Source organism: Ctenopharyngodon idella, chromosome 9 (genome assembly GCF_019924925.1).
Source record: "Ctenopharyngodon idella isolate HZGC_01 chromosome 9, HZGC01, whole genome shotgun sequence".
Taxonomy (NCBI): Eukaryota; Metazoa; Chordata; class Actinopteri; order Cypriniformes; family Xenocyprididae; genus Ctenopharyngodon; species Ctenopharyngodon idella.
This window is the reverse complement of record NC_067228.1, coordinates 18104001-18129581: the sequence shown is the minus strand read 5'-3', so window position 1 is coordinate 18129581 and position 25581 is coordinate 18104001. Positions and strand designations below refer to the sequence as shown.

Sequence of the window (25581 nt, the reverse complement as noted above, 5' to 3'; positions counted from 1 at the left end):
TCTAATCAGGGAAGATTTATTTTCTTCTTTACCAGGGAAGGTGATTTATCCTGTGTTGTCAGAGAAGATACATCCTTTGTTCAACCAGGGAAGGTTAACAACAGTTACAGTGTGTTAACAGTAGTTTGTCCTCTGCTTTGCTAGGGAAGTGGTTATCCTCTACGTTGCTAGAGATGGTTTATTCTCTGTAGAATTAGGGAAGATTTATCCTCTGCTCTACCAGTGAAGGTTGAAAACATGTGTATTAGCCACTAGGTTACCCTCTGCTTTGTCAGATTGGTTGTCCTCTGCTCGCCAGGGAAGTGTTAAAAGTGTACTGTTGTGCCTGAAAGACATTACAAAATGTTGAGAAAGAATGCTAGACTAATTCCAACAACTGAAAAAGGTGGACTATAGCTACCCCTTCATGGACAGACAGTGAATTCAAATCATTGTTAGGAAAGCACATGGAATCCATAGTGACCGAGTCAGTCAGACTAGAATTGGCAAAGAAATTTGGTATTCATCCAGAAAAAGTTTGGTCCATTGAAGAATGCAAAAAAGTACTTGGTGCTTGTATTCAGAAGAAAAATATGAAGGGCATTATCTGCTGCCACAGAGAATTTACTCTATCCATTGCACAAGAACAAATCCAATGTATTGCTAAGTTAGAAGAGCAGAACAAACAGTTGCACACTCGAGTGTCTCATCTCACTCAGAAGTTGGGCCGTAACAAAGCATCAACCAAAAGTGACTCAAACGACCAACAGTCAGATGAAAGCTATCCTGATTTAGAGTCTTTATGTAGAGTAGAGGACAATATCAATACTGGATTCAGAGTAGGATTCAGAGAGGCTCAGAGTAGGGTAAAAGGTGTTGACGTTGTTCCATCTGCAACCGCCATAGTGCAGTTACAAGCAGTCAGTACAGCTCTTGGTCCTGAAGCCATAGAAAGACTTTCTGAGAGTTTGCCATCAGTGCATAGATATTTTTCTGAGTTTAGGAGAGAGTTGTCCAGAAAATGAATTTTATGTATCACAGAAGTAGCAGAAGTTGAAGAAATACCCATTAAAAGTATTTATATTCTGTATATGCATTGGACAAACTGTCTAAAATCATTGTATATTGTTTAAAACTATGCTATTGTATATTGTGTTCAATTTTGTTTCATTAAAAACATAGATTCAGTTACCTTAGTAATGTTAAAAAAAAATAGCATTTTATGTATCCTAAATACATAAATAATGTTCCTCACATTTTACATAATTTGAAAAAAAATCTTGATTGAAGATGACCTCTTGATGAGATATATTTACCTTGGTCTATACATAGAATGCACTTGAAAAGTAGCAGAAATTAATAATAAATGCATGATAAATAAGTTAATAAAAACTGGGATATAAAAGTGTCAGCCAGAAGTACAAAAGCTCATAAAGGATTTATATATTCTTGAATGAGAATATGAATTATTCATTTACATTTTTAATACAGAAGTACAAAGTTTAATACAGAAGTACAAAGTCGGAATACAGAAGTACAGAGATTATCAAAGCTCAGAACACTTTAAAAAATAAAAATAATAATACGTTTTTTTCTTTTTCTTTTCCACATTACGTGCCAAGAGACGGCTAACATCTCGCGATATTTCGGGCGCTGTGACGTCTTTCCTCCGTTCGCTGATCCAATGGCATTTAGCCTGAAGCCAACAGCTACAGCACACACTGGGCTGCCATCAGCACAGCGGGCAGAATACGGAGACGTCCTGAAAGAAACTTAAATTTCGTTTTTTTGCCAATACAAGGCCTGAGGGAGGATAACTTACACTTAAACATTTCCTTCTTTTTTCCCCACGGCGGTATTGGCACAAAAAGCCCTTGGAGAAGGACAGGACTACAAAAGATCAAGTGACGTCGTAATAAAAGGAGACTTGGCTGAAATCCTTTAGACAACAAAGAAACGGCTTCTCGGAAATAAAGGAGTAATCCTCACTTATTCTCTTTAGTTATGAGTCATGTGGTCGTCGACGGTTCACACGGTCTAGAGCAGCAGGTACGTTAGGTTATGAATATGTTTAAATATGTGAGCTTTGTAATCGCTTTGATCGGTTGGCATTGACACGCAGGCTACGTCTCAAAACCTACTGAGCTGCCTTCATAGGCAGCACTCCTAGCATTTCGTTGCCTCAAAAATGCTGTCAAAGAAGGCACCTCAGTAGATGTTGAGTCACAGCCGCAATTCCTCGTGTTATAATATTTTCTTTCATTAAAGTTATACAATTTACGATATATATAGACACAGTCATTTCTCATGTCCACATTTAGAGTTTAAAGTGTTGTTTTACACACAGCCGACGCCTTTTCCTGTTTATCTGTTTAGTTTTTTTCCGCGTTTCGGTAACCGGCATTCCAGAATCAACATCAGTATTCAACCTTTCCCGTCATCGTAACACCAAATAGAGTTTCTATCAGGTTATGTAAAAGCGTTAAAATAGTTCGTATTCTTACAAGTACAGTTAAAAAACGCAAGGTGTCGAAATCTGTCGGACATTGAGTCTGCGGCCTGTAGTACTATGCAACCGTTAAATTGGATACGATTGAATATATATATATATATTTTTTTTTTAACATGGAACAGGCTGATGATGGACTATACATGTTTTTCAATCTCTTGAGCAGAGCATCCACTATAACCAATTCGAAGTGTATCTCTCCTGGTATTATTATCATAGGCTTTAGGCTTGACTAGGGCCATGACGGCTTGCAAAACATTTGTAGCAGGCGCTTTTGAAATTTGATTAACGTTAAATAATTTAATCTCAGCGGGTACATTTGTGGCCGAAAATTGGTTTAAAACGTCTAAAAAGAGTTTTGAAGAGTTTTCATACAGTTGACAACTATAAATGACCCCGCATACTGTCTCGATTTCATGTTACATTTTTACATGGCTGATGTAAACAGTCACGTGACCAATTACGCTTTACCTCTCTGAAAGATGACTTTTGTGACACAGCTCTTAAACACGCATGTAGAACATAGACACAATTTGGTACAATATAATTTTCTTGCTCCATCTCAATTCATGCTGTTACAAGGCATGTCAGTGGTCACAACTGTCATCACTTACTCTACCCAATTTTTGTTCTAAACTTATTTGACTTTCTTGTGGAACACAAAAGGATGTTAGGCGGATGTTGTTTTACTTTTACTGTATGGGAAAAAAGATGCACTGAAAGGAAAGGTGATTGAGGCCTAACTTGTCTGTTTGTGTTCCATGGAGGAAAAAATCATACACGTTATCAACCTAGACAATTTCACGTTACCAGATTTTAATTGGATAAACTCTTATGCTCAGTACTGTTTTCTGTTTACACTGGTTGGCATGACCCTCTGCTCTTTCTGTCTTTCAGCTTGCTGTCTTAGACTTGAACTCAGCTGATGGACAGGGTGCTGGCACTGGTCGTAAGTTTTATTTCATTCAGTGCTTTTACGACATTTAGATTGAATGTCCATGGAAGGCACAAACAGCCTTCTCATAGTTGAAATTCCCCCTAGTGTTCCTGAACTTTCAATTTAAATGCACTCAATACAGTGATTTAAAAAAGAAAATTAAATTAATAAATAAGTGAATGTCTTTCGTCTTACAGGGCGTTACATTCCTCCTCATTTGAGAAACAAAGACGTATCACAAAATGGTATGTTATTCTGGTTTACTTTACAAACCATGGATTTTTATTAAATGAGAAGTTTGCAGATGCAAAGTTTTGAATTGAGATTTGGCCATTGAGTTGCTTTTTATTATAATTTTATTTGATGGGTGCTTTTGTTTTTCTTAAATGTATGATTCGCAATTGCTGTCATATGAGAATACTTGATAAACAAAAGCACTTTAGTGGCTTGTTAGCTAGGGATGCTCTGATCGATCGGCTGCAGATCGGTATCGGCCAATAATCACATTCTATGACTCGATAGGGAGTCACTAAATTTGGGCCGGTCTCACAAACTGATTGCATTTTGATGAGGTAAAACCGTAAAACGTTGCTGCCGACACGCATGTTAACAGTATACAGATGAGGCTTTTGTGCCACGTTCTGCTTTGTAACTTTGCGAAACATTAGTAAACCATAGTAAATCACACATCTTTATTTAGAGCAGTTTGTCTCGATTCATTCGAGCCAACACACAGCATAACATGATGCTCTGTGTGGCTAAAGCTATAGGACTTCCAGGATCTGAAAGTTCATCCAATGGAATCTCAATCTCGGGTATGGTGGATAGGGACGATGTGTCGAGACCAATCGGACATTGTTTTACAGCTGGAGCGTGCTTGTATTTGATCGATCGACAGGTCTTGATTTACAGTGCGTCATACAATAGGAGCTCACAGATTAAACCGCGCTGACAACTAAACCAAACTGTCATACCTGTCATATATATACTTTATAATTGTCATCAATGTCAAGCATAAATAATAACTAAATCAATTCCATCACTTTTTCTTTGGTTTTCTTAGCAGTGTTGTAACATCAGAACCTCCAAACATGATCAAAATCTATTTTCAAAATTTAAAAGATTTTCTATTAAATGAGATCATGTACTTGATGATACCTTGTTTTTTTTGTAGAGTTACTAAAAGTAAGCCACTTGAAATCACTTACAATTATTAAAAATGCTCTCAGGGTTAGTCTAAATGTTTAATCTTTTCTTCGTTAGTCTGTTTCGGCTGCAAAAATCCTGATCAGAGCATCCCTAGTGTTAGTTCACTATAATATCTTTTGGGACTCTATTCAAAAAGTTTTTTGAGCCTTCCTTTTACATCAATAAATCATTTTAGGTTATAATTTTCTCATTCCAATTTACATGAGCCACTCTCCATTTCATCACTTTACACCATGATCTGTAAATCCTCTTAGATGTTAAAATCAATGCTTGATAATCAGTTGAGTTTCTTTCTACACTTTGACTTCATTCTTGTTTTTTCACAGCAGGAAATGCTTATTCCTCTGGTAGACAGAGCGGTTATTCAGTGGCACCAGTACAGAGCTGTAAGTCTTGGTCAGGTTCTGCTGAAGGTGCTTTGCTTCCAAGATGCATGAAAATTTAATTCCATGCCTTCAGAGCCAGTACTTTGAGGCCAGACATTTAAAGCCAGTTCTGAGTGTTGAGTGAACCTCACACTTTATGAAACTGAAGGAGTCGTTTTTGAGTCTGAAAAGCTTTGATAGCTTTGTCTGACTGCTCCCTGTGATTATCCAGCAGCTGCGGTTGCTTGCATTCCTCTCCTTTCTTCTGTTCAGATTGACTCTCTAAATGTGAACGAATAGGAAAGAGGCTTGTATATGCGATAGCATGCGCACACACACTCCTTTGAATGCTTTTAAATATTTCGGCATCTTCTGACAATGTGAAACTGTTCCTCAAGTTTCTCCCAAACAGTATCCTCAGAGTTGGCACCCTGAGGGAAACCAAAGATACAGGCATAACTGTCCAACTGGATGGAATGACTTTAGGACCGGTAACTATTCAAAACAACCTGATTTGCTCTTGCGTTCCTCCCTGTGTGAAGGAATAGTTGTCTTTTAAGTGCCCTGTGCCTCTGCTCAGGTTCCCAGAGATATCCGTCCCAGGAGCTCTCATTTTATCACACCTACACTAGTGGCTGGCCGGACAGATGTGGTATATCTCTATGCATGTGACTTGTGCATCGTCCCTCTGTTCTGCTCTCTGCCCTCTGTGACATCACTGCACTTTAACGAGACCCTGAGACTGAAATTTGTGGACTTTTCTTGAGATGTGTTCTGATGCTACATGTCAATAGCATGCCTAATCGTGTGGCCATTCTTTTTAAATACTAAGTGATGCTCATGTTAACATCTCTTAACTAAACCACAACATAATTTGTTCACTCCAATTAGCTCAAAATCAACTGATCTGAGCTTTGACATGTTTCACTGCTGCCACGTCAATTGTTTGGTTTCATACTTGCCAAGAAACACCCAGCCCCCCTCCCCCCACCCCCAAGTTTATATTTATTGGAAGACTATGTAGGTGAATGTTTATTTTACTTGGGGTTTCTTTGCTGTTTCCTTTGCCTTTTATTGCATTTATTGCTTAACACAAAGGGTATTTTTGATGATTCCTCATCATATGTTTGACAATATTGCTTGGCTTTCTGATTAGCAAGTAGGTCAGCAGTGATTGTAATCGTGGAAAGCTTTGTAAAGTAAATTTTGAATGATGTTTGGTTGTGTGGTATAACCACATCTGAGGTTAGAAATGCAAATTATTTGTTTTGGCCTGTTTTTGTAGACTGGAGTAATGAAGAGTGTATATGCATGTGCGTAGTCCTGGCTAATTTCTGTGTGTCACTTGCAGCCTCTCCTGCGCGTACCGACAGCAGTGTAGCCACCGATGGAAATGAGGACGCAACCAGTGTTATCAGCTGGGCTGATCGCTGTGGTAAATTAGAGCAACGGACGGTGGCATGGCTTGGCCTGCTTTTGCCAGTTTTCAGACAGAAAATGATCACCCATTTATGTGGTGATTCATCTGTATAAGCTCTAGCACTTGTAAGACTTTTCTTTTTGCGTGTTTACACCCTCGTTTGATAAAGTACATTGCATTATAAAAGGTCACATTATGTGATTGTTTTTTTTTTTTTTGGGAGTGTGTGTGCTCTGTTCCTTAAACATTTTTTTTTTTTTTTTTTTTTTCTTCTCAGAATGCAATAGATGGGTGAGTCACTAGGATGACCAAACAGGTTGATTTGTATGGTTTTGTAAACACCAGGAGTGCCAGTTCTGCCCAAAGATACCTATTGTGCTCTGTGTTCTTGATCTGCTTTATTTTTATTTTGAGAAGTGCCATGATCCTGTTTGTCTGGTTCACTCAACTGACTTGAATTGTTCTATTTGCTGCCGTAGGAGCAAATCGCTTACTGGCTTTTTCACATCTGCCACTCACTCAACCATCACTGAAACCAGTCTTGGCTTTGAGCTAAGCTATAAATTAGAGTCATTTCCTCAATCTTTATCTCCTCTACCTGCCTCTCATTTTTTGGAAGATTCTCCAGGATGGGACGGCGGTCGTAGCAATGGTTTCGTCAATGGGTATCATGATGGTCGTATGAATGGGACTGCAAACTTTGGCCGTGGACCTCCTCGCAATGACAGAGGAGGACGTGGTAGCTTTCGTGGAAGCAGGAACGGTGGTTCCTTCAACCAGCCAATGCATAATGCAGGTGAGTTTTACAAGTCTTGTAAATGATCAAATATATATATTAAGGGTTACATGGCAACTATGTACTAAAATCTGAAAAGTTATTCCTTTGCATTTTTCGTGTACAACATTGTCAAAACGTTCACACGGATCCGTGAAAACGACTAACACTTATGCATGAACAATTTTCTTTTTTAGTTGAAAACTGTGTGTAAATGTCTCCTTGCGAGTTGTGTATATATTTTAATTGTCTAACATGATTGATTTGTAGGTTATGGCACTTATGAGAACAAAGATGGAGGCTGGAACTCAGTGGTAAACAGAGATGCCTACACTAGCTTTGGTGGGCGTTCTGACAGAGGGAAGTCTGCGTTCTTCAATGACAGGGGAGCTGGCTCAAGAGGAAGGTGAGGAAGGGTGCAGTGCTTGTATTGTAACAAGGTTGTTTTAGATATAATTCTTGACACCAATTTCAATATCTCAGCAAAAACTAATACTAGCCTAACTAATGTAAGTTCTCAAATTCCCAATGGTTTCTGTTTACTTAAAGGACTGTGTTTAAAGATACTTGCCAAGATTTTGCTATGTTTTTGTGTGCATTTGAACATTTAAGCTCAAAGGTGCTAAAAAAACAAAAACAAATTTAGCTTTGTGATAATCTAAAATCCTCTAATGGTTTTTGTCTGTCTGTATCGCCCATTGTTTCTACAAAGGTCGCCATAAATTGCCGTACCTGTGCTACAGATGTCTGTGTTTTGTGGCTTGAGTTGCACTACTATTAATTGGCTATTACTTTTCTAAACAATAGAATAATAAAATAAGCTTTTTAATGCAATGTGCTCAGAAGAAATTTAGTGTGTTTATGCTGTGCTGCAGTGTTTTTAATTACAAACATTTTTTTTTTCTTGGTAGATATGAGCGTGGAGGCTTTGGAGGAGGAACAGGAGGGAACAGTCGTTGGGTTGAAGAGTCCAGAGATGAAGAGGACTGGTCAAAGCCAATGCCCCCCAACGAGCGTCTAGAAAAGTAAGTGGCCCACTGCTAAATTCGCTGTGCCTTGTCTCCTGAGTCCATCTGTCGTTGTGATTAAGCCATTGTTTTCTCTTCTGTCTCTCTCTTGAATGACAGTGAGCTGTTCTCTGGGAGCAACACAGGGATTAACTTTGAGAAGTATGATGACATTCCTGTGGAGGCCACTGGAACAAACTCTCCTGGGCATATTGAGAGTGTAAGCCTAATGATTATAGTGTCTTGTAGAATCAAGTGTCAAAGCAAAACAAATGAGGTGCAAGACTGGCAAATGAAATGTTTGGATAATTTCTGTTTATCTTTTCAGTTCCATGATGTGGATATGGGCGAGATCATTATGGGCAACATCAACTTAAGCCGCTATACACGCCCTACTCCTGTTCAGAAGTATGCAATCCCCATCATCAAGGCCAAGAGGGACCTGATGGCCTGTGCACAAACAGGTGGGTCATTAGACAGTGGACCACCGTGTCAGTCTGCTGAAGGAAAATGGTTTAAAATTGCATTACTGTATCACATAATTGCAAATGTAGTCTGCGGTTACAGTAAAACTAAGCAAACAGGACATTACTTTACTTTACTTTTTTGCACTGTTGGACAATGCAGATAGCTTTAGCTGGACTTGCCAAAAATGGCAAAGACTGCCGATACTGCATTTTGTGTTGCGAGTCATTTACATAATGTAAACATTGACCCATTTAAGTGAATACTTTTCTGGTTGACTTAAGTAAAATGAGTAATTGTGAGAGCCCAAATTCATGCCATTGAATGAATAATTAAATGTTTTTCAAACGTTCAGTGACGCATCCATGAATGCAACTGTATGCAGTCCAAAAAGTGCCAAATGCAGTTACGCACCATTGGCCGGTGACTTCATTAGGAAATGCAACATAAAACATTTTATTTTTGAATAGTGAGAATGGTAATCTGTAAGTCACATCATTAGACATTTGTATTGCTTTGATTTGAGTCACTCGTATGTCAACTTTCTCATCTTCTAAAACTTTAACCTAACAGCACTTGCCTTCATGTGGTCCCTTTACGTGAGGGTTAAGGCAAGCTCATACTACATGACTTTTGGCTGAATTTTGTGGTCGCAAACAGATTTCCAAGGTCTGCGACAAAACCCCCGGATCGCTGCCAAATCGGCTGTTGCTTCTTGCGCCGATTAATGACATGATCTGAGACTGTACAGACTGCAGTATTTTCAAACCTGTTTGATATTATTGCCACATGATCTTGTAGTGTGTGCAAAGCAACAAAAAGGTGGAACTAATCCAGAACTACTACTACTTCTTTTTTTTTTTTTTTTCTCCCCGCTGTTGGTCGGAACTACCTCTTGACCAAATGTCTTGTTTGTGCACCTCGTAAGTGTTGTGTAGTATGCGTGCTGCTATGACAAGATGACAACAGATGACAAGAAACCTTGTGTAGTGTGAGCATTACATCAATTCAGGTAGTCTTACTGTCCTGTAGTGTGAGCTTGCCCTTAGATGAGCCACTTCCTGTCTCAGCAGGTTGGGCTTTGTCAGAATAGGCTGCAGTGTAGACCAGGTTGTGCAAAGTGTGGCATTAGCTGCCCTGTCAGGATGAAACTGCAGTGTGCAGCTGTTTGAGAGTATGCTTTGTGTGTATGCTCCGTTCACTTAGGCTCGGGGAAGACTGCAGCCTTCCTGCTTCCTGTTCTCAGTCAGATCTACACTGATGGACCTGGAGAGGCACTGCAGGCCACCAAAGCCAGTGCTCAGGTTATTATACAGATCAATTTAATGATTTATTATTGGTCTAAAGTAATGCAAAGAGTCTTGTGAGGGGGGGAAAGAAGTTCTGCTTCTAGGACTAATACATTTTGTTTTGGTCTTAAGCAGGAGAATGGAAAGTACGTCCGTCGTAAGCAGTTTCCCATCTCTCTAGTCCTGGCTCCAACCAGAGAACTTGCTCTTCAGATTTATGATGAGGCCAGAAAGGTATATCTTACTGAAGAACCAATTACAGGTTTGCAAAAGTTGGTTCAATTGAAATCTTATCTCACAACAAATTTTTGTTCTCATCTTCTGCAGTTTGCTTATCGCTCCAGAGTGCGCCCGTGTGTAGTATACGGAGGCGCAGATATAGGCCAGCAGATCCGTGATTTGGAAAGAGGCTGTCACCTGCTAGTGGCCACACCTGGTCGTCTGGTAGACATGATGGAGCGAGGCAAGATTGGCCTGGACTACTGCAAGTAAGTGTAGCACAGAAAAGATCTAAGCTGATAGCAGAATCATTGTAGGTTGTTTTTAACCTCCAATACATCTTGGTTCTGAAAAGTGTCTTGATATATTTTGTGTAGATATCTGGTGTTGGATGAGGCAGACAGAATGCTTGATATGGGTTTCGAACCCCAGATCAGACGTATTGTGGAGCAGGACACCATGCCTCCAAAAGGTGCTCGTCAGACCATGATGTTCAGTGCCACCTTCCCGAAAGAGATCCAGGTATGCATGCATTTAATTTGAGGCTTACTAGCAAGACTCCGCATGAACCTCTATTAATAAGGAACTCTTTGCATCTGTACCTTTTTTATTTATAGATTCTGGCCCGTGACTTTCTGGAGGAGTACATCTTCCTGGCTGTGGGCCGCGTGGGCTCCACCTCAGAGAACATCACCCAGAAAGTGGTTTGGGTGGAAGAGAATGACAAGCGCTCCTTCCTCCTCGACCTGCTCAATGCCACAGGTTAGATGCCTTTCCTTGTCCACTGTTTTACAGTAGCTGTGTTTCCATTACTCTTCAAATTGAAAATATGCCCAATGGAAACATGTCAATTTCGTAAAAACTCCCATATATCGCAAAAAATATTGCATGAGGTGGTTTTTCAGGCATTTCAAAAAAGAAATATTTCACAGAACTGCAATAGAAAGTTGTTTCACATTTACAGGTCACCTGGCGTATGTAAAAGTTGATCATTCTTTAAAGATGGCGCAGTATGTTTGGACAAAAGACAAAACAGAGTTCTTTATTAAATTCATAAAAGGCAAATGCCAAATGCCACAATTTATCAAGACCTCAAAGCAGATAGGAGGGAGAAACACCCAGAAACACCTCATATGTGGCCGCTCCTAAATAGAAGGGGCTTTCCTTGCTATTGCTTGGATAACATGCCTATGTCTCCTCCGATTTAAAAATAATGGCTAGTGCAGTGGCTGCGATATACTTAAACCTACTAACATCCGTTGCCATGATTTTTGGAATGACTTATCGCGTGAGGAAAAAATTTCACTTTAGTCGCATAACATCAGTTAATGGAAACGCCATCATTTCGCAATAGTACATTCAGAAAATATCGCAAAAGTTTTGCATAAATCTGTAATGGAAACCTGGCTAATGTCAACGGGTCATATGTTGTAAGAATAACAGACTTGGTCAAGCTCTGTGTGAACAGATGGTATACGTGGGTGTACATATTTTATTGTATATGTAGCAGAACATTTGTAGAACTAATATTAATAGAGTGGAATAGGAGAGTCAGGTAAGAAATTTTTCCCCCCATTGCTCATTTAGAAGTGACTTTAGTGCTGCAGAAGAGATAAAGATGGTACTTTAGGTTTTTCTGTTATGCTAGTAAATGTGTAGATACAGTGACTGGCTCTTGATGAAGCTCTCATGTATATCCATAGCAACACTGAGTCACAGGTGCTTTTAGATTTAGAAAGTCTTGTGGGTCATTGTTACCATGCCAACATTATCTAAGCAAGGACTGTAGCAGAAGGCTTCTGTTAGTATCTTAAAGGGAGGGAAGAGTCATGTAGTGAACTTTTTTTTTTTTTTTTTTTTTTTTTTAAATGGCAGTGTGCTTGACAATTTCATCCTCTTACATGCAAATGGCAGTCATGCCAAAACTTCAGTAGAGATGCAAACTGGCTGATATTGCATTGAATTCAGATAATTATGGTTACAAATGCACAAATACACTTCTGCATTAATACTGTCTCCTTGCAGGCAAGGATTCTCTCACACTGGTGTTTGTGGAGACTAAGAAGGGTGCCGACGCTCTTGAGGACTTCCTCTACCGCGAGGGCTATGCCTGCACCAGTATCCATGGCGACCGCTCTCAGCGTGATCGTGAGGAAGCGCTCCAGCAGTTCCGTTCTGGACGCTGCCCTATCATGGTTGCCACTGCTGTGAGTAGAGTCTGTGAGCTCACTGGAAGCATGTGGTTTGCCTTGTGCTTGTTTGACTGATTGTGTTTTTGTCTTGATAGGTGGCTGCACGTGGCCTGGACATCTCCAATGTGAAACACGTGATCAATTTTGACTTGCCCAGTGACATTGAGGAATACGTCCACCGCATTGGTCGTACAGGCCGTGTGGGAAACCTTGGTGAGTTTGCTGTTTATAGAAATAACTTGTAGGCACCTTATTTTTGCCAGAACATCTGTTTGAATTATTGATGTATCTTCAGGGCTGGCCACATCCTTCTACAATGATAAGAACAGCAACATCACTAAAGATCTGCTGGATATCTTGGTGGAGGCCAAACAGGAGGTGCCTTCCTGGCTTGAGAACCTAGCCTACGAGCACCAGCACAAGAGCACCAACCGTGGGCGACCCAAAAGGTAAGGAAACCTCCTACTCGCCAAATCTTCCCATTGGATTTATATATTTTCCAGGCTCATGACATGTTACTCTTCTCCAGATTCTCTGGTGGCTTTGGGGCCAGGGATTACCGCCAGATGGCTGGGGGTGGAAACACTTTTGGCAACCGTGGTGCTCGCAGTGCTGGTGGCCATGGAGGGAACAGAGGTTTTGGAGGCAATAAGGGTTAGTTTCATTTTTAAGCCCCATCTTATGATTTGTCAAGTTAACATTTTAAGGTTCAATTAGTTAACATTAATTCAAACATTAGGAATGGCCTAAAAATTAAATCTGTTTTACAGCATTTCATTCATTAACGCATGTCTTTGCATAATAGATTAACATTTTATTATTTATGAATAGATTAACAAACTAACGATGAAAAATATTTTTACAGTATTTATTAATGTAAAGTGTACATTTTAAAGTGGAATATTTTTTTTATATTATTGAAAGCAGTCCTGACATCAGTGTCTGTTTTAGGTGGCTTTGGGAGTTTCGGCGGTGACAGCTACGGGGGCAACTATGGAAACTATGGAGGAAACTATGCCCAGGTGGACTGGTGGGGCAACTAAAAAAAAAAATGTTTGCCAAACTAGAGCTGAACGGAAACCACGTTATCATAGCCAGACTCTAACCCCGTGTAGCTTTATGAACTCGGTACATTACACGCTGTGATTCTCTGCCCACATTCTAAAGGGAGCTGATCTGTGGCAAAACCGGAGCAGAATATCAAGGATGCCCACTTGTGTATTTGATCTATTACAGCACCTAGGTTTTTGACTTTTTTTTTTTTTTTTTTTTTTTTGTTGTTTAAAAAAAAAAAAAAAAGAGGATCATTTGTATGTGAATGTACTGTGCCTTTTTGAATATAGACAGGAATTTTGTTTTGTTCATTTCGAGTGAACTTGGCCAAGAGCTTAATTTGTTTTGTTTTTTTGCTGTAAAGGCGTTTGAAAGCTTGTACTTAATCAAACCTTGGCAAATACTGGGATAATGTGACTCGATGAGTTGCTGTTCCATTTGAACTTCAAATTATCACCGATATCATGAAGCCAACAATACAAGCCACAAAGCAAAGCACCATCACAGGCACTTTGCAGACGTCTGAAACGCTCTGTGAAGCAACTGTGTCACAAGGGACAAATCAGTCTGACTTTAGTTTTGTTTTGCTCACTCTATCCTGGAGAGACACCTATTTAGGAATATGGTTGTCTTGAAAAGGCCATTCCAGTTGTGATATTCATGATGAAATATTGGAAACACTCAGTGTTTGAAAATTCAAAATGCTGGAACTTCTTAATCCACTTGTTTTAATTGACTTGACAGTGTTATGGCAGCTAGTAAGAACCACATGCTAGCCACTGTAAGTGGGCAGCATTTTTTGTTAACTACAACTTTTTCCTTTTTTTTTTTTTTTTTTTTTTTTTTTTTTTTTTGAAACATTTTAGAGAAGCAGATGTGGTTTTATTGAAAAACTCTAAGGTTTTTTGGTAAAACGTTTCTTTACAAATGTCAGCAAAACAAAAAATGCCTGCCATCCTGAAAGTGAAGTTCAAATGGCTACAAAAGGACCACAGAACCAAAGCGGCCGTGCCTTTGGAACATGACCGCTTTGGTCATATACGCATGCTAGTGTTTTGTTTTTTGGTCAAGAAGAGAAGACTAATGAATTGTTGCAGGCTTTCTTTTAATACAAACGTCCTCTCTTTTCAAGCTGCGCAGCAGGCATGGCTCCCTTTTCTGTAGGTAGAGGCAGCGTGAGTTCATTTTGAGGCATTGGCGGATCCGAACCAGGAGTTTGTTTGCGTTGGGCCTGACGCGAGTGCAGTTAGGCAGGCCACCATTTTTAACTCGTATCTGGTCCCGCTGTTCTTTTGCGGGAGCTGGACACCAGGTATACGAATGCTGTCAGCTCCTGAAATTCATCTGGTTAGATGTGAACTAAACCACTGGCTGAGGAGCCAGTTTTCTGCTTCTTTTCTTGAAAAGGAAGGAAGCAGTCGAGCGGAGGAGAAATAAGGCATTTATCGCAAGTGCAATAGATATTCTTCTCAAGTGAGTTGTGCCTTGACTTATTTTTTATTTTTTATTTTTTTTAACTGATGAATTCAAGCAGATGCACTGACAGTATTGAGAACTTCAAGTTGAATGGTGCTACTTTAGTTAGGTCTAGGCCCGTGTACGTTGTGCCCATCAAGTTTTACAAAGTTCTTTTATTGCACATTTCGAGTTTTATACGCGTGTCTTGAGTGCATGTCCTCAAGCTTCCAAATATTGTGTCAGGAGACTGGAGAGACGCAGCTTGTTTACAAAAGGGGAAGGGTTCTCACTATTTACCAGGATTTATTTGGGACCAGGGCGATCAGCAGTGGGGAATTTAGCTATTTGCACACAGATTTCTAGATTCTACTTTTGCTGCTAGTTTTGTGTAATTTATTAAGCATTTTTTGAGAAATATTTATTTTTATAAGCCTCAAAGTGATTCTTTGAAAGTTTCAAGTAACTTGACCAAAAGACAATACCTAAACACTGGCACTTGAATGTTGAATGTCACCTGTATGCGTGAAAAATTTCTATATTTCGGGGTAGCGTGAGCTTTTTAATGTTTCAGACATAATGGACTCGGTCAGTTTCCACAGCTCTTAAAGGCCTAACGGCACACTGTCGCTATGGAATTACCAATTGGCTTTCAAAATTGGAAACAGGGAAAAAAAACATGCCAAGGTTTGGAATCAAAAGTCATTTAAAAAAAAGTAATTAAAAAAAAAAAAAAAAAAAAGTATCAGTGCACAAAGTGTCCAGATTCTCCAAATGTGTGCTTTTTTCTGTCCAACAGATTGACATTTGTTCTGTTGACGTTTTGTTTCTGTCAATGTCTGGCACATGGCAACTTTCAACACGTGGTTGATCTCTATTGTATTTACATATACGGTGACTCTGGTATTAGTCCACTCAGGAGAAGCTGCAAGTGTCCACGCTAGCAATAAGTCTTAATGTGTATTGGAAACACTGAAATCACACCCCTTGCCCTTCATTCAGATGGAAATAGGAGAATAGTTTGCTCCCTGAGAGGACACCAGAGCTCCTTAGATTTAGTATTTGCTTTGTCGTAGCTTCTAGGGTCTGCACTGCATGAGACAACTCGGCTGTGCGTTTATTGTATGATTTTACCAAAATAAAATTTTCTGATGCAAATTCCTTACAAATCAAGCATGGTTTCTTAGGTGTTTGATGTAGCTGAAATGTGGTCAAACATTGTAACGGCTGTTCTTAATTTGAATTCAGTGGAGTTATTTGACATTTTAGTTGATGCCAGTTTGTTTACAAATAGAAAATTCCTTCTTTACTTAGTGTCCCTTGTCTTATTTCCTCTACTTTCATTGGGTGATGCTCCATGTGGCTGGTACCTAATGGTTCAAGTGTTCAAGCTTTATGACCCTCTGCCTGAAATTCAGTTTTTAAGGGGCGGCTCTTCCAAGGCTTGTCAGTAAACAGCCATTGTTATGATTGGCTAACATTGTTGCATAGGAAAACGTATCAGTGGCCACTCGCTATTGTACATGAGTGTTTTGAAAACATGATCCATATAAAACCATGGTTTACAGACAAAGCATTATGAAATGATTAACTTGCTGTCAGATCCAATATTGGCTGCTTCATCTTTCAACAAGTTTATTTGCAAACTCTCCATTACATAGTGCCTCGTTTACAAAATAAATGCTTAGAATAAACACACAATCCTCCGGTGCAATCCGGGTTGCCATTAAAATAAACCATCTACTTGTTTCCGACACTAGGATCATTCTGAAGTCTGTACAGGGATGCAAACAACCTATTTAAAGGGTTAGTTCATGCTTGAACCGGACGAATTCACACAAAATTGTCAGTTATGTCAAAATTATACTCGTCTTGTCAAGTATCCTAGTAAACATAGTCGGTTTTGTCTTAAGTGAACATAAACAGTTGAGAAAGAAAACGCATGTGTACAGTATCAGTGTATTGGATCCATACATTAGGTCTGAAAATGACAGCATCCTAATACTGCTGATGTCTGCGTTTTTAATGTTAAGCAAACAACAAAGGACAAAGAAAAAAATCATTCACTGCTCTTCACTGAATAACTTTTGTAACTTCAATAAGGATTGTTTAATTTATACAGTGATTATTTTACATTTAATTACTTGAACTTATTTTTGTACCTGTATACTACTGACAGATCTACCTGGGAAAACCTACCTGAAAAGCACTTTTTCATTTGTATATTTGTTCCACTGTATTTATTTGTGCCATTACTTGTAATTTGATTATTTTCGCTCTTATTTCATTACTGTTCACTTGTCTTTAATGTTTTAAATGTATGTTAGGCTAGTAGTTTTAGCTGTGGTATCGAAATTGGAACAGAGAATTGTGAATTTTCAGTAGTATCTAAAATTTTGAGCCCAGTTTCACAGACAGGGCTTAGCCTAAGACAGGATTAGGCCTTAGTTCAAACAGGGCATTTAAGTAGCTTTTATAAATGTTCACTAGAAAGAAAAAAACATTACTGGTGTGGATCTTGAGACAAGACAATGGCACTGACATATTTTAAGATATGTCAGTGCAAGTTACTTTCAGTTAAAACAGCTCAAACATGCATTTTAGTCTGGGACTAGCTTAAGCCTTGTCTGTGAAACGGGGGATTGGTGTCATAACTTTAATGACTGGTAAAAAAGAAAATTTACCGTCCATAAATATTAAATCACCGGCTGCTGGCGGTTAGATGGGTCCTGATAATGCCAAATGTCTGATTTTACAAGTAAAAAAGGACCTATATTATTTTATGTATGTATGTAGAGACAGAGTGCAAGCATATGTCTAACATTGTGTATTTTCCACTTCAGAATCATGAATATTTTTATTCTGGTGTCACAATTTCCCTGGGCACTGGGCACAAGGACCATGTCCAAGCCTGTTCAAGTCCACCTTGTAATACCAAATTTAGCTTTTAATCGATACTGCATTTTGTTAACTTTTTACAATATGTCTTGCTATATATACACACACACACTCACTCACTCACTCACTCACTCACTCTCACTCTCACTCTCACTCTCACTCTCACTCTCTCACACACACACACACACACTCTCAAAGTATTTGAGTTAAAGTATTGTGATCATAATTGTCTTAAGTGTATCGTTACACCCCTATAAATTAACTAAATACAGTATGTATATTTTTATATGATTGATTACAGGACTAATAGGACTACACATCTTAAAATTACCAGGTCTAAATGCATATTGATGAATTGCCATTGTATAAAACAATGTAGGATCTCTCACAAATGATTAAATTATTAAATTCTGCCCTAAAATGGTAGGTGGTAGTCGGATAGTCTGATGCTTCAGGGAAAACGGTGCCATTGCCTTAACTAATGGTGTCTTAAACTTTTTTTTTTTTTTTTTTTTACGAAATTTTTGTAATGAAATGTTTTATTGTTAAATATTCTAAATATTACTCCTGGTGTGTTTATGAATATGTTTATGAAAATGAGATTATGTAACAAACTAGGACTGTTATTTGATTTTATTTTTTGAGCAGTATAAATTTTAAAATTATTTTTTTTTTTTGTTAAATCATTAGCATTCACCAGTAATTCAATTTGCACTTTAACATGGGACTGCTGAAGATTGATGGCTCCAGTATTATAGATACTTTCTTTAAAAAACAAATCTGTTTGTACATTTCATCCTGAATTGTAATTGTGTGTTATATTACTTCTGTTATTTGTCTTAGTGAAAAGTGACCACGCTGTCCCCTAATTGGAAATCGGGGTGGTAGAAGAGCCTCTAATGAAAGGTGTTAACATACAGTACTTGGCAATTGTTTCCTGAAAAGTTTACATTAGTTTGTTACAGTAACTTACGGCCACTGGTTTATATAAGGAGATTGCAGACTGTAATCTGCATGTACTATTGAGGCCCAGGGTCATTTCTGCTCGCTTTGATTTCAGAGTACTGCTTTAAACGCTTCTAATCCTAGGATTTTTCTGCCATTAAGTGATGGCTTTCTGAAGGGGAGTTCTGGTGTTAGTGGATGTGTACACACATACAAACACAAATGCTGAGCGATAGAGCCTTTAATCCATTCATATTTTCACTTGGAGTAAAGCGGTACAGACATATTCATGTTGGGCAAACTTGTGGATGCACTTTTGTCAGTGCAGATGGAACATTTTATTTGATGCCAAGATGTTCAGCAATTGTTTTTGAAATGTCTTCGTGGAAATTTAGAAGTTAATTTGCAAAATATTTCATGTTATCTTAAAAATCCACAGCTGAGAGAAACCAGTTATGTGTTCCGTCGCAATTGCTGGTAAGTCCCTGATTTCTGCTGTTATGTTTCTTGGTGTCATCGTTTTGGTGTGTTTCTTCAGCTATTCAATTCAACTGGTCTTAATGTTTCTTCTGAGGACATTACATTAAAGCATTTGCTCAAATTACAATGTGCTGCTGAAATACAGTATCTCTACTTATATGAATTTAAGGGAACAAACAAGACCTAGTGTATTTGTGTAATCTCTAATCTGTCCTTTCTTAATCACCATAATTTCAATGTGCAGAGCAGATGCAGGACAGAGGGAGGCCACACATTAAATTATTCCTCCAGTCTCTGATTGTGCTCTCTGTAATCTTCCCATAACTGCTGGGAGAACGAGACTCATTTGCAAAGTGATTGCTTATGCTGCATGACTAGCGTTTTGTTTCTGTATAATTATCGTAATAGAGTCCTGGAAGTTCTCTCTGAAAGTTCATTAAAGGCTTTTTTGTGTCAAGTAAATATCAGCATTTCTCTGCAGTTCAGACCATGTAGTTCAAGTACAAACCCGTAGCGTGGTATTCAATACCGATTAATCAATGTGGCTGTTTACACTTCAGTGTGATGTAAATTAAGGGTTCATTCTAAAAATAGGAAATTATATACTCTTTCATTATATAAAATAGACTTCACATAGTAAAGAAATTCCATATAACAGCTTGATTCTGTAACCTAACTGTTTATTCAATAATATGAAATGGTTTGACTTTGTTTTGCAGTTTATAAACCCATTTAAGTATATCCAAGGTCAAAGTTTAGAATAGGTTAAAATAGTTTAATCCATTATTAGTTTTACATTAATCAGTGTTTCTGTGCATTTTTTCCAAAACATTACCTTCATGAACATACTGAATAGACAGAAATTTGTGGTTAAATGGCACCCTCTAACACATCTCCTTTCCCTTCTCTCCAGTGTACGTCCTCCTCCTCCTCCCCTCTCAGACCCTGGCCCTGTGGGCCTGCACTCGCTCCTGCCCTCCCAGTTGCACGTGTACTCAGGAGAAGAGCTGCAGTGTCCTGTGTGACCACGTCAACATGATGGACCTGCCCAAAGAGTTCCCATGCGAGGCGTCCTCCATCAACCTGGACAAGAACAGCCTAAAGTTTCTGTCCGAGCGAGCCTTTGGCACCCTGCCTTCGCTCAAGACACTCTCTCTCGACCACAACAACATCTCCTTCATTACGCCAGGAGCATTTAAAGGGCTGCCCAACCTGGTAGAGCTGAGGCTGGCCCACAACGAGTATATCCGATACCTGCACACTCGCACCTTCACGGCACTCAAACGATTGGTGCGCTTGGACGTTTCCGACTGTAACCTGTTCAACATGCCAGACCGGATCTTCTTGGAGCAAATCTCCCTGAAGGAACTGCTGTGTTTCCAAAACAACTTTCGACGCATTCCCGGTGCCATACGGGGGATGGAAAACCTCACACACGTTTACTTGGAGCGCAACAAGATTGAAGCGGTGGCCTACAACTCTTTGTTGGGCCTAACCAACCTCAAGTACCTCAACTTACAGGAGAATCGCATAAACGTGATACATGACGAGGCTTTCAAAGATTTAGTGCATCTGGAGAACTTCTACCTGAATGATAATCTGTTGGTTGACTTGCCCCAGCAGGTTTTCAAGGGCCTAAGCAACTTGAAAATGTTGAATCTGGGTGGGAACCTGATGACCAATATCTCCAAATCATGGTTCAGTGACCTGGTGGAGCTGGAGGTGCTGTACCTGGATCGAAACCGCCTGTCCTATATCGAGGAGGGCGCCTTTGAGAACCTGACGAGCCTCATCACGCTGCACCTCAACAGCAACAATCTGACGTCTCTGCCCTTCTCCGTCTTCCAGCCCATCTATTTCATCGGCCGTCTGTATCTCTTTCGAAACCCCTGGGAGTGTACCTGCGACCTGGAGTGGTTGAAGGAGTGGATGGAGAGCTATAAGTTGGTGAGGGACATCCCATGCGCATCCCCGTCCTCAGTGGCCGGCTTGGACCTGAGCGAAGTTGTCTACGCCCATCTGAACGGCACCTGTCTGGATCCTCCAGAGCTCAACCTGACCACATCTCTTCCTGACTACCCTACCATGGAGAACAAGTTCAACAGCCTAATCTCCAAACTGCTACTGCAGGAACAGATGGACGAGATGGTTAACACCACGGACGGTCTGAGGAACGGCACCCAACAGGACCCCGCCGAGAGTCAGGTTTCTTCTGGACATGGACTGTTCGGTGCTGCTCAGACTGTGTTTCTTCTTGTGTTTCTTTTTCAAGCCCAGATTGACTGCATTAATGCGTCTTGAGAGTCTAGTGAATACTAAAAGGGGTTGAAGCACATTCAAGAGTGGAAATAATTTCCCAGTAGTTGGATGGGAAACGTTTGGATGAAATGTTTGATCCATCTTGCCATGAGCAGTGCGTTTTCTCATGTTGAAAATGAAATTCTGGCAGATATAATGGAGTTGGAGATGATCGTCTCTTTAAATGAGTGGAAACTGGTCTTGAAGGGAAAGGAGTATGTTTTAAGCCAATGAGACTCTAAAAGACTTTGTGTCAATATGAAAGGCTTTATTTAAGTATAACTGAGGGCCATTTTGTGAGACCTGCAACTAGTGGCACAAATGTTTTTACACCATTTTTTTTTTATTTAGATTTGATTTTAAAAAATCTTGATAACGCATCTTTAGTATTAATACGTTTGTACATGTTCTGTTGCGTAACTTTGAAACATTTGTTGTGTAGGAGATTTATCTGATAAAGCTTCTCACTATCATTTCAGCAGATGGCATAACACACTGTCTATTGTTTGGTTCATTGAACTGAAGTTTCCAGTTCTGGAAAATGCATTAGTCTTCCTATTCCATAAAGCTTAAGTGCACTCTGTAACATAAGCTGCTTCATATTGTAACCAAATGAATTGGCTTTATCACCATATACTTTGACCATATATTTTCTCTATACAGAAAGCAATGTGCATAGAAGGATGATGTCATGCTCCGAGCTATGAGCTTCTGAGCTATGCATTAGATTTGTGTAAGAACCCTTTTAATTGTTTTAATACAGATTTTTGTTCATTTGTGATTAATACTTTGAATAAACAAAGGTCATTGCATAAATAATCACTAAAATGACTCCCATCCAGGTGCAAGATATTTGAATGTCTAAATCACTGGTGCATGTCCAGCGTTAACTGCATGTAGTTGCATTTGTTAAATATTACAGTGCAAGTCTGGCCGCCTTAGGGCCTTTCACACTAAAATTAATATGTCAGGTAAAACTTGTCTCAGAAAATGCATTCATAAAATGAAAAGTATGAGAAATTATTCTCGTGGTACTACAGCAGTCAACAACCGTGCCCGGCTACTTTCACCTGTTTTAGAGATACATGGTCTTTTTCCGGTTTGAAAGTATAATTTTATCTGTTTGTGGTGAGACTATATTTGACTAACTTAGTAATTTTTTTTCTGCTAAAACTGACCAAATACACTTGAGAAATACATTGTTAGATATTTTTTAGTTCACCATTTCTGCCTTTTTTTTTTACTGAAAACAATTCATCCATTTAAAATCTGGCTCTGGTTTCTTAAATATTTTAAACCAAACTGGAGGAAAAAAAAAAACATATCAACATTTGTGTAAGGTTATGTATGACAGCTAAATTGAGACTCGTATCTCTTTCTCTATGGCACATATCAGTGCATCGTTCAGGGTTCAGCAGGTGAAAAGTGTGGCTCTATCATTCATTCATGTGTGTATATTTCATCATTTGGGAGTCCAGCATTTCAAACTTATGTTCTTGATTATGGCAGAAACTGATGTGAGGAAACTCGTTCTAGGAGGAAAGCAGTTTGTGAGTGAGCAGGAGAAAGTTCAAGATATTATACCCCAAACCCAGCTGGAGGAAGATGCCTTCAGTTGCGCATCCTGGGATTAGAATGTAAATAAATCCTGCTTCTTTATATAACAACAGTTTGTATGTAGGTTGTATTCACCTCTATAACGGTACCAAAATACACTACCGTTCAAAAGTGTGGAGTCAGAGAGATTTTAAAAAGAAATTAATGCTTTTATTCAGCAAGGATGCATTAAATTGATCAAGTAACAACATTTGTCACAAAATAATTTTTCTTTTAAATAAATGCTGTTCTTTTGAACTTTCTATTCATCAAAGAATACTGAAAAATCACTGTTTCCAATGTTTTTGATTACATTGATAATATGAATGATTTCTGAAGGGTTATGTGACACTGAAGACTGGAGTAATGAATGCTGAAAATCCAGCTTTGCATCACAGAAATAAATAAAACTGTATTTTTGATCAAATAAACCAGGCTTGATGAGCATAAGAGACTTCTTTGAGAACATTAAAAATCTTAACCCAAAACATTGGAACGGTAGTGTATATTAAGACTGAAAATTCATGCCTGAACTCAGTTTCTATTATATGGTTTCTATTATAGACAGAAATATGTTAGACATACAGTGCCATTCGTCAAGCAAACGCACACTCTGCGTCGCTCTCAGACATAACTGGGCATTGATCCTGACTGCAGTCACACAGAGTCAAGCGGGCAGGGCGTGACCTACCACAGCTGCTGGGGAAAATCTGGAAAAACAAAACGGTAAAAGAGGAACGAAAAGTTTCCGTTGGCCCCGTCTCTGCCAACTCACACAGAGAGGCTGAGCAAAAATCTGGATGAGACAACACAGAGCAGAGGACACAGAAGATCTTCACCACATTAAAGGAAATATATTTTTTAAAAAAAACAAACAAACAAAAAAAACACGCTCATACCGAAGAGCTGCTCCGTCATCGGCAGAGCCATGTACACAGGGCAGTTTGAGTAAACAGTTTGTCATGTACAGAACCATTCACATGAACAGACAGCGTCTTTGCTTTGCATGGACGCACCTCTTCCTCAGACAACTGCACAGAATAAAAATGGGATTTCTGAGTCAACATTAATATTATCAAACGACACATTTCTGAAATGCCGGAACAGTTTTGTGCGCTCAGTTTCATCCCAAACCCCTCAATCTTGCAGCAAAGAAAAATTAAGACAATTTACAAACACATTTTACTACATGATTGGTAAAAATAAACTTTACAAAGTTGCCAAAATGCAAGGGATGTGCATAGGTCTTTTTTTCCCTCCTCGTCACCGGCTCCACCTGTTTGAATGTGTTTGTTCAGACGAATGGAATGTTTTCTGCTGTGGGTGACGGTCTGAACACAGCTAACACTGACAGCATGGACGCTCGTGAATGTTCACATGCATGAGATCTCATTCAAATCTCTAAAACATTTATGCAGGTCTTTAGAGAGACAGTATCCACGTGTAGAGGAGGGTGGACTGGGGAAAAACAAACCAAAAAAAAAAAAAAAAAGGCAAAGGTTTGGTTTTAAATGAAAGCCAAATCGGTGGGTTGTGCGCTAAAGCAGCTAGGGTCTGCCGCATGGATAATGTGGGGATTATGTATGATGGCTGAGTTAATGGACGGGCTGGACAGATGAAAGCTATGAGGATTCTGTTGTAGTAATTCTGCATTTTTGCTCTGGTACTAACAGAAAAATGGGCAGGAAAACTATTCCTTTCAGGAAAATGCATCATGTAGGATACTGTCTCTTTAAATCAAACGTCTACAAAATGTTGCCTTCTAGCTATATAGACATGACAATATTTAGTAATTTATTTTTTTATTTTTTCATTAATACAACACTACGTCTAGGTAGTCTGTGAGGGGCCAAGACTGGGCTCACTGCAGGTACACTGATGTTTTTGAACATCAGAGGTGAGCTTCTGTTTGCATCATGGGAAAGTTCTGAAGTTTTTTTTTTTTCTTGCAGAGATTCACTGCAAAGTGTGAGGTTATGAAGGGCATAAGGTTACAGGTTGATGGGTTTGCTGATTTAGTAGACCCAAGACACTGGAACCCACTGGGCTGTGGTGCAAACCAGGTCTATGGCTTCCTCCAGGAGACGAATAGTCTCGTCAATCTCATTATTGATGATGGTTTGGTCAAAATAGTGTGCATATGTCTTCTGGAGGATCTCAGACTCCTTCTGCAGTCTCTGTAATGACTCGTCCTGCAGAATGAAAGAAAAAGAGTAAGTAAAGGAGCAGATGAGTGCCTTTTGAAAGATCAGTGGAGGACAATGGATGAATTCGGAAAATTTCATTGATGATCCCAAAGGTATGTGCAGGAATATGAACAGACAATTGGAGAGTTGGGAAGGATGGTACAATTGTATATATACAATTCTGTTCAAAAGTTTGGGGTCAGTAAGATTTATTAATGTTTTTGAAGATATCTCTTATGCTCACCAAGGCTGCATTTATTTGATCAAAATAAAGTAAAAACAGTAATATTGTTAAATATTATTA

General features: G+C 39.1%; 3 protein-coding genes across 30 annotated transcripts in view; 2 read left to right on the top strand and 1 right to left on the bottom strand.

Annotated features, from left to right (window-relative positions):
* The first annotated feature begins 1669 nt into the window (after positions 1-1669).
* ddx3xa (DEAD-box helicase 3 X-linked a) lies at positions 1670-16183 on the top strand. 9 transcript variants are annotated; one of them, XM_051906376.1, is made up of 21 exons: positions 1670-2028; positions 3386-3437; positions 3623-3670; positions 4961-5020; positions 5398-5490; positions 5580-5651; positions 7039-7215; positions 7465-7600; positions 8106-8219; positions 8322-8421; positions 8530-8665; positions 9873-9970; positions 10091-10189; positions 10283-10443; positions 10552-10696; positions 10792-10936; positions 12200-12381; positions 12462-12579; positions 12662-12815; positions 12896-13020; positions 13318-16183. In XM_051906376.1, exons 1-21 carry the CDS (start codon positions 1984-1986, stop codon positions 13407-13409), a joined length of 2352 nt encoding a protein of 783 aa, XP_051762336.1. In that variant the 5' UTR covers positions 1670-1983; the 3' UTR covers positions 13410-16183. The 9 variants fall into 9 exon arrangements, with proteins under 9 accessions (XP_051762336.1, XP_051762330.1, XP_051762327.1 ...); XM_051906370.1 differs by lacking the exons at positions 5398-5490; positions 5580-5651 and having other exon boundaries at positions 4964-5020; positions 10088-10189; XM_051906367.1 differs by lacking the exons at positions 5398-5490; positions 5580-5651 and having other exon boundaries at positions 10088-10189.
* A 3914-nt stretch (positions 16184-20097) lies between these two features.
* On the top strand, positions 20098-25056 carry nyx (nyctalopin; the record flags this gene model as incomplete). Its single annotated transcript, XM_051906076.1, has 1 exon — positions 20098-25056. A coding segment is annotated over one exon (1401 nt), but the record flags the coding sequence as incomplete, so codon positions are not given.
* caska (calcium/calmodulin-dependent serine protein kinase a) overlaps positions 23926-25581 on the bottom strand; it is a 172305-nt gene continuing 170649 nt past the window's right edge. For all 20 annotated transcript variants that reach the window (XM_051906348.1, XM_051906362.1, XM_051906366.1 and 17 more), the window contains one exon: positions 23926-25283. In XM_051906348.1, coding sequence (XP_051762308.1) covers positions 25107-25283 — 177 coding nt within the window. In that variant the 3' untranslated portion in view covers positions 23926-25106. The remainder of the gene's footprint in view (positions 25284-25581) is intronic.